Raw genomic sequence first — 9450 nt, 5'->3', positions numbered from 1 at the left:
TTAGGTTGTATTTTTAACAACCTTACGCGAAGAGTCTAGCTTTGGACTCTAACTAAAGCGCGCTTGGGAGGCAATCCCAATGGTATCTTTCCTTTCATCCTTCACATTTTTATGTTTCAGTTATGTTTTATTATTATTTCATTGTATTGGGGACGATGCATGAACTAGTGTGAGGGTGGGGAAAACATTCTATTTTTTTATGTTTTTAGCTTTGTTTTTGTTTTTTTTGTTTGTTTGTTATTTAGGATGTTATTTTGTGGCGAACCATATATGGATGCATTGGTATGCTTATGTTTCTTGGCTCTACATCTCTCACTTGTCTATTTTGCTTATTTTTATTGCATATACCATGTGACGCCAATGGATTTGGAAATTATTGAATGCAGATTGCGGTAGTCTATGGTTCTCGGTGGTTTCGAATAGCATTAATATTTCCAATTGGTTTGATATTGTCTCAGCTAACCAAAAATGCTTATCCTATCTTTGGAAAGGAATTGTGTTGTCTTGTATTGAGAATGTAGAAGCTCAGGACTTGTTTTTTTCCTAATATTAAAGCGGTAGTGGGGAATGGTTCTAAGATTCATTTTTGGAAAGATATATGGTTGAGAGTTAATTCTTTGCAACAAGATTTTCCATCTATTTTCAGATTATCAAAGAACAGGAACAACGCTTTGTGCATTACAGTTGATTGATCTCGGAAAAATGCAGTCAATTTATCATGGAATAGACAGCCACGTTTGAATGAAGCTGCTGCTTTGGATTTATTGATTAACAAAATCAATACTTTCTCTTCTTTGAATAGTAGGCGGGATTACTTTTTTTGGCAGCAAGAGGACAACTTTTTATGGCAACAAAAATGTTACACTGCTCATGGCTTTGCTGCTTTGTTAAAGGCTTCTACGGCAGCTTCGTCTTTGTTGGTTACAGGTACGAATGGTAATCGCTTCATTCATTTGATTTGGGTTATTAAATTACCTCCTAGACTGCAGTTTTTTCTATGACTTTTGGCTCGAGACCGGATTTCGTCTAATTCGGTTTTGACGAGGAGAGGTATTATTCTTCACGAAAATTATGGTTGCCTTCTTTGCTTGGAGGAGGAAACGTCTTTTCACATCATCTTTCATTGTCATTTTGTCTGGAAAACTTGGATGCTTTTCTTGGAGATGAACAATATTTATTGGGTAATGCCGTTTTCTTTGGATTATTTTGTCGAGCACCGGCCTTTTTAATCCATTAAAAAGCATAGAATTCTTTGGAATATGATTGAGTAGTTTATCATTTGGGGGTTATGGAAAGGAAGAAACAAACGAGTCTTCAATTTCAGAACGACAAAGGAGGATAGCATTATTTTTAGTAGTATTAGCAAGGTGGTGTTGTTTTATAAGTCTTTACATCCGTCTTTTGCTTATTCTAGTATGAACATCATTAGAAGTTTGGAATTCTGTTTCCATTCTTGATTGTATTAGTTTCTTTGCCTTCCATTTTTTGTGGTTGAACTAATACAAATATATCATTTATTAAAAAATATATGTTAAAAATAAAGGATTAAATTGATAATTTTTTTTAGAAAAAAGGATCGATTTAAATTTTAGGATGTAATTAAAGATCAAATATGTGAATTTGAGTGAATTCAACAAAATTGTAACGTTGGAATGAGACTAAAAAGGCTAAAAAAGTGAAAGGTTTATTTTGGTGATTAGGACAAAATAAAATTATAAAAAGAAAAAAAATGAAAAAGAAATATTAAAAATATAGGCCCCACATAGGCTTGGCAAAAAAAAATACCTATTATATGTTGTCATGGATTAAAATAGGCACAGATTTGAAACTTGAGTTAATTAGACAAAATACCTTCATTACCCAAAGTAATTAGAATAGTACGGTTGAACTTTCACTTTTTGAGAAATACAATTTCCATCTTTTATTTTTGAGTTTTAGATTTTCTATTTTTGACATTTAAGTTTTCTATTATTGTTTTATTCTACAATCAATCCATTTCTATCTCTAATCTCATATCAATTCTTCATCTTCAATCTCCAAACCCTAGAGATCTCCTCTCTTCTATTCAATCGTCAACAAACCATCGGCGCTGTTATAAGTCTGCCGCCATTGTCCGCCATCGCCCGCCATCGCCGTTCGTGAAGAGATTGCCTACGTTTCCAGAAAATTACAAATACTTTTTCCACAGCAGAATCATTAAAAATGGTGAAGGAAATTAGGGTTCATGGGCGGATCAGAAGTTTGATTTCAGTCTAATCCTTTGTTAATGTGAATATTTTGGATTAATTACATTTTGTGTGTTGTTTAATCCATTTTTTATTTTTCTTTTGTGAACGATGCTGTTGATGAATGGTGGTTCGATTTTTTTGTGTTGCACAGCATGTTGCACTCTAAGTGTTTGAAAAAATGCTTGTGAGAATTGTAATATTTTTTGGGTGTTGGGTAACCAATGGTTAACATTGGATAAGCCGTTAGCTAACCTGTAATTTTTGTTTATATCATTAATAAAATCGTTAGTAAACAGTTGTTGAATTTTATGTTTGTGGTTCGATTTTTTTGTGTTGCACAATATGTTGCACTCTAGGTGTTTGAAGAAATGCTTGTGAGAATTATAATATTTTTGGATGTTGGATAACCAATGGTTAATATTGGGTAAACTGTTAGGTAACCTGTAATTTTTATTTTGAATATATCGTTAATAAAATCGTGAGTAAACAGTTGCTAAATTTTATGTTTGTTGCTAGTTAACCAGTGGTGTACTAATAGTACACCAATGACCTTGTTTTTAGTACCTTGTTGGTTAACAAATAGTTAATCAATAATTTTAGATTTTAAAAAGACGATTTAGGTTTTATTTGACAATTATTTTTGCAATGATGAAGGCGGAGGGATTTGTAATAGAATTTTCAACTAGTTTAATAAAGATGGAGGTTTGAATTTGTAATAGTTTTGTTTGTTGGTTAACCAACAGTGTTAGTATACCGTTGGATAACTAAAATCGTATTCCTGAGATTAAAAAAGATATTTTTGAGAATAACAAAAGTTATTTTTCAAAAAAAAAAGTACAGATTTTATTTTTCAAAAAAAAAATTTGCGGTAGTATTCTTGAGAATATTTTATTTTTTTTGGTATTTATCTAAAAAACTCTTGAAACTTTAATAAAAAGATGCACAGATTTGAAAAATTCATAATAAATAGGCACAATTGGGTGATGCATTAGTCGGTTCGGTCATAAAAATATCAAAATTAAATAATCGAAATTAAAATAGTATGATTTTTTTATAACCGAACAGAAACCATACTAGATTAAAACCGAACCATAATATTTGGGTTTGGTCAGTTATTTTGGTTAACCGAATAACCAAAATTTATTTAAATTATTATTAAAAAAATAAGAATAAAATAAATTAATTTTAGTATTAACTGTAATTAATATATAATTTTATTGAAAATTAATATCTAAATCTTAAAAAAATTACAAAAATACCCACTTTTTTAAAAAAATTACATATTAACATTATAATTGTATATAATTCAGTTTATTCGGTCGATTTGATTAATTCGGAAACTTCATACCGAAAAACAAAACTGAGTCGGATTAACAAAGTTTTGAAATTGTTAACCATAATTAAACGAAATTAACCGAAAGTCAAACCAAACTAAAACTTTGATTTGGTTCGGGTCGGTTGATTAATCCGGTTTTGTGTATGAATACATGCATGTGAAAGAAAGAAATGCTAGCCATGCATACGATCCATATTTCTTCACCGTCCATCTATTTTTCTTGTTTCATTTAATAAGGTTGATATATATGCGCAACAGTACTGAATAGCCAAATCAATAGCTTGGGCCTAGCTTAATCGATTTGCATTTTGAAATTGTGAATTGGAGTGTGTAGTTAACATCTAACAAAATGAGATTTTAGTGGTTGAAAAAAAAAAAGGCAGATGGGCGTAAATTAATTTACATTAAATGCACACTGGGGTTTACTAGATTTTTTACACCATTAAAAAGGCCATCAACTCATGCAAGTAATCACTACCTTCTTCCTTCAACCTTCAGCAGCCAAAATCTCTGTCAAAAAAATGGAAAACCAGAAAACCCTAGCAACAAACAAACCAATATCAGCTGATGAAGCCAACAAAGAAAAAATCAACATTAAGCTCCAATATGTAAAGCTTGGTTACCACTACTTGGTCTCTAATGGCATTTTAATCCCATTTCTTGCCCTAATTCTTGTTCATCTTTCGACATTTACTGTTGAAGATGTGTCGAATATTTGGAACCATCTCAAGCTCATAAATTTCATAACTTTATTCCTATGTTCATCTTCTATTATTTTTGCTGTTACCCTATATTTCATGAGCAAACCAAGAAAAATTTACTTAGTTGATTATTCTTGTTATAAGCCGAAACCGAATCGTAAGGTTACGAGAGAGCAATTTTTACAATTATCTGCTGCATGCGGATGTTTTTCAGACAAAAGCATGATATTGCAAAGGAAGATTTTAGAGAAATCAGGGTTTGGTCAAATGACTTACGGACCTAAAGGGTTGATGGAGATTCCTCAGAATCAGTCGATGGCTGAGTCGAGAAGTGAGACTGAAATGTTAATATTGGGAGCAATTGATGGGGTTTTGCTGAAAACTGGGGTAAACCCTAGCGACATTGGGATACTTGTGGTGAATAGCAGTTTGTTTAATCCTGCCCCGTCTCTTTCTGCTGTAATTGTGAATCATTACAAGCTTAGATGTAATATTTTGAGCTATAATCTTGGTGGAATGGGATGCAGTGCTGGACTTATTTCTATTGATCTTGCTAAAGACCTTTTGCAGGTTTGCTTTTTTCGTCTTGCTCCCGTTAAATATTTTTGCGGTTATCCAACTATGAACAATTTTCGACATTCATTTTGTTATATTTTGATAATAATTTATTTATCATTCATTTTCCAAAAAATAAGTTAGCGATAAATTAATTCTTCATGTGCGACCATCTTATGGCCGCCCGATTGCTATATAAATAAAATTTAATCTGAATTTATCGAGTATTCTTTGTTTGAATAAATGAAGTTGGATAATTAAAATATAACAGATCCAATGTTTTGTAAAGACAATTAGTTGGGTCATCAGAACAATATTTAACCCTTTTAGGCACTCTAATCTGTACACCAGTAATTAAAAAAAGAATGATTCATGTACTATTAGTTCCATACTACACATAGAATGTATAGTTGGAATTAAAGGACTGAGAAGGACAAAAAACAAATCAGGTGGGTCAAGACATAAATTGATCTAACACTTTAAAGCTTAAATATTCATACATAGAAGAATTTAAAATAATCCAAATTTTGAGAATTATTTTGACTGATGGGTCCCCTCACCCAATTATCAAAAAAAAATATACATGTTTGCTTCATAATTAATCTTTTCTTCTACAATTGGTTCTTCTTCTGATCCCTATTGAAAGAATAAAAAGAAAGTGACCCACAAATTAATTCATAAAATGGGAATACTTTTTTGGTACAAATCTTAATCATGAAAAAGAAACGCAAAAATTTCTTGATTTATTGTGATATAAATTTATGTGTACTAAAAAAGATAAAATAATTGTATCTATCTATAACCATGACCGAATTGACAAAAAATTACCTCTTTGACAGTATAATATTTTCAATGAATTATGATAATCTATTAATGATATAATAATGTATAAATATTAATGTTTGGTATCATAAATTGTAATAGGTACATCCCAACTCCTATGCCCTGGTGGTAAGCACAGAAAATATCACTAGAAACTGGTACATGGGAAACGAACCCTCTATGCTCGTCACAAATTGCTTATTCCGTATCGGAGCCGCCGCTATTCTCCTATCCAACCGCTCCTCCGACAGACAGCGTTCAAAATATCAACTCATCCACACCGTCCGGACCCATAAAGGCGCCGACGACAATTCCTACGCCTGCATCACTCAAAGAGAGGATGATAACCAAGTGGTCGGCGTCTCACTCTCAAAAGACCTAATGGTGGTCGCCGGAGAAGCCCTAAAGTCTAACATCACAACCCTCGGGCCATTAGTTCTCCCAGTCTCCGAACAACTCCTATTTTTTGCGACATTGCTGTTGCGAAAGATCTTTAAAATGAAAATAAAGCCATATGTACCCGATTTCAAATTAGCATTTGAACATTTTTGCATTCATGCAGGAGGCAGAGGTGTTCTTGATGAAGTAGAGAAAAATCTTGCCCTAACTCCATGGCTAATGGAGCCTTCAAGAATGACTCTGTACAGATTTGGTAACACATCGAGTAGCTCACTGTGGTATGAATTAAGTTACTCAGAGGCAAAAAGGAGGGTGAAGAAAGGTGACAGGGTTTGGCAAATCGGATTCGGGTCAGGATTCAAATGCAATAGTGCAGTTTGGCATGCATTGAGGACTATTAATCCTGACAAAGATAATAACAATCCTTGGATTGATGAAATTAATGAATTTCCTGCTCATATCCCGAAATTTACACCCATTGTTTATTGACAACTACGTACCTTGTTTTGTTTTTCTGAATAAATTTTAGGTTATGGTTTCTTGTACTAGGGTTAAGAGTTTGAATTGTACCAAATCTTTCTCTTATTTTTCAATTTAATACCAAAAATGTTAATTTATGAGTATTTTATTTCAAGGATCACTAAATTTTTGTGTTATTTCATTTTGATAAGGGAACTTTAATTTATTTTAGTTAGATATTGAATCTCAAAATTATAAGCAAAGATGACTTTATCTATAATGAGGTATTGGTAAAACAAATACTAACATTTCACTTTTGTAGAGATTTAATTCAAACGTTTAAAACGTTACGAAACAAATCTCAACATTTTTTATTTTTGTAATTTATAGCACCAATCAATTTTTCGACAGTGTTTTTAACCTTTTTAGCCTACAAAGTGCAAAAACACGAAATATTAGGCTTTTATTTGAAATTTTTTGAAACGTGAGAATTTAATATGCCAATAAATGTATTCAATATGACTGCCACGTATGCGCAAAGGTTCCGGAAAATGGTTATGGCTACAAAATGCAAAAATAGAAAAAGTTGGAATTTATTTCGTAACATTTAAAACGTTAAAATTAAATGACTATAAAAGTAAAATATTGAAGTTTTGCAAATACCCCATTAGTAATTTCATGCTAAATTAGTATGTATGGCGACTAGATCTTACCACATTAAGCAACCAATTTTAATTCTTGCACTAGAATAAAAATTTAAGGGTCAATGTCATAAAAATTTAACAACTTTACACGTTTTCTCATTTTAATCACACGGTTTAAATTTTCTCATTTTCATACACGAACTACCATTTTTTCTCAAATTCATGCACAGTGCTGAGGTGTCACGAGTCCATTAATGTAATTAGTTGAGGTGGAGGTCATTTTACACCAATGAATGAGTGCCACCTCAGCACCGTGGATGGATTTGAGAAAAAGTAGTAGTTCGTGCATGAAAATGAGAAAATTTAAACTAGGTGATTAAAATGAGAAAGGCAGAAGGTACAAAAAAGCCCTCAAATTTTTCTCAAAAGTACAGATCAGCCTTTTACTTTATGGGCACAATTAAGCCCCCGTGTTTTTAAAATTGAACAATTAGACCCTTATTATTTTAAAATTGAACAAATACACCCTTTTAGTTTACTTTTGGGACACTTACCCCCTCAAATTTTTGATAAATATTTTAAATGTTAAAATTATTTTTGAACTTTTCCCTATATGATTATGAGAGACATTTCAGCCATTAACGAGTGTTTCTAATGATGTTGGATAAAAGGGGTTATTTGTTCTATTTGAAAACAAAAAGGGCTTAATTATTCCCCAAAAAAATAAAAGGGCTAATTTGTACTTTTGTGAAAACTACGAGGGTTTTTTTATACCTTTTGATAATGAGAAAACATGTAAAGTTCATGATTTTTTTTGACATTAACCCAAAATTTAATGACCATGATAATTTTATGTTTGTGAATATTATAAAAAAGAATATGACGTGACAAAATTTAATTGTTCTTTTTTATGAATGAGAATATATTGAAAGCCGAAAAAAGGCAAAAACGAAAACTTAAAACCGAGAGGACGATTTAAAAGCGAGGCTAAACAAAAAAATCATTCAAACAATACATATAACTTGATATGAAATTACTAAAAATCTTTTTGTTGCTTGTAATTTTTAAATTCAATGTCTAAATGAAATAATTATGATTCTTTCATCAAAGTAAAATAATACAAAATTTGAGTGCTTGTAAAAATGTAATAGTCACTGATTTATATAAAACATACAAAATTGAAGTAAAAACGTTGTACGTTGTATAATAACTTTATTTTTTTTATAGGCTTAATCACACAAACACCCTTAATTTTTAGGCTCCCTTTTTAATCTTATTCTGACGCTGAAAAACTATCACTTCTATCCATTTTAAAATTTTCCATTTTCAATTTATCCTAATCTTGAAATTTTTGACAATTTTTTATTTTAAATATGAAATAATTTAAATAACTAAATCTAATGATAAAATTATATTATTTTTTATTCAAAAAAGTACAAAACATTCTTAATAAAATTAATAAAAATATCATTATATAATTAAAACTAATTTAATTATTAATTAATTTTATAAATAAACTAAAAACCGACATGAGTTAACTTCCAATTCCGAATCCATCACCGTTTTTTTTTAATCTGCCACCACCCTCGGACCCACCTTCAAACCCAACACATAAAAAATCTCGTCCTCCATAGAAGGAAGAGGAGCACGCTTTGTTCTTCCTCCTTCTATGGCGGACAGCTCGTCCCCCGTGGAAGGAGGACGAGCAGATCTCGTCCCCCGTGGAAGGAGGACGAGCAAGCAATGCTCATCCTCCTTCCATGGGGGACGAGCAGGCCGTCCTCCATGGAAGGAGGATGAGCAAGTTCAGCTCGTCCTTCTTCCATAGAGGACGACCTGCTTCTCACCTCCCTACATGAAATGAGAATCTACTTCCATGGCGAAAGGGGAGAAAGCCATATATGTTCCAGATCTGACCGAACCAGATCTGATTTGTCTTTCCGATTTGAATATGAAGCAATTTCGGATCGGTTTCAGGTAGTTGCGAGGTCGGAATCAGACGATTGTTAAACTATCAGAATAATTTTGCGAAACCCACAGGAAAGAAAAAACAAAAAAAAGATGATTAAAAGCGCTTAAATACCTGGAGATGAGATATGTTGGGTCGAAGGAGAGGTATCTAGCAACTTTAAAACGAGGAATCTTGAGAAAAACAAGGAAAACCAGTAAAATGTCGAAGGAAATGGAAAACAGAGAAAATATGAGAATAAGAGGAAAGAAGAAGACAAAGATGATGTATAAAATTTTCACGAAATCCAAAAGGACAATGATTACGACTCAAAAACCGAAGAGTTTTCCACCCTAAA

The 9450-nt window shown here is 31.9% G+C and overlaps 1 protein-coding gene across 1 annotated transcript; it reads left to right on the top strand.

The window, feature by feature from the left end:
• Positions 1–4033: 4033 nt before the first annotated feature.
• On the top strand, positions 4034–6664 carry LOC126676683 (3-ketoacyl-CoA synthase 20-like). Its single transcript, XM_050370947.2, has 2 exons — positions 4034–4835; positions 5745–6664. The coding sequence occupies exons 1-2, from the start codon at positions 4086–4088 to the stop codon at positions 6528–6530; spliced, it is 1536 nt and encodes a 511-aa protein (XP_050226904.1). The 5' UTR covers positions 4034–4085; the 3' UTR covers positions 6531–6664.
• The last annotated feature ends 2786 nt before the right edge of the window (positions 6665–9450 follow it).

The sequence above is a fragment of the Mercurialis annua genome, linkage group LG4 (genome assembly GCF_937616625.2).
Source record: "Mercurialis annua linkage group LG4, ddMerAnnu1.2, whole genome shotgun sequence".
NCBI classification, from domain to species: domain Eukaryota; kingdom Viridiplantae; phylum Streptophyta; class Magnoliopsida; order Malpighiales; family Euphorbiaceae; genus Mercurialis; species Mercurialis annua.
Note: the sequence above shows the minus strand (reverse complement) of the source record. Positions and strands in the feature narration are given on the sequence as shown.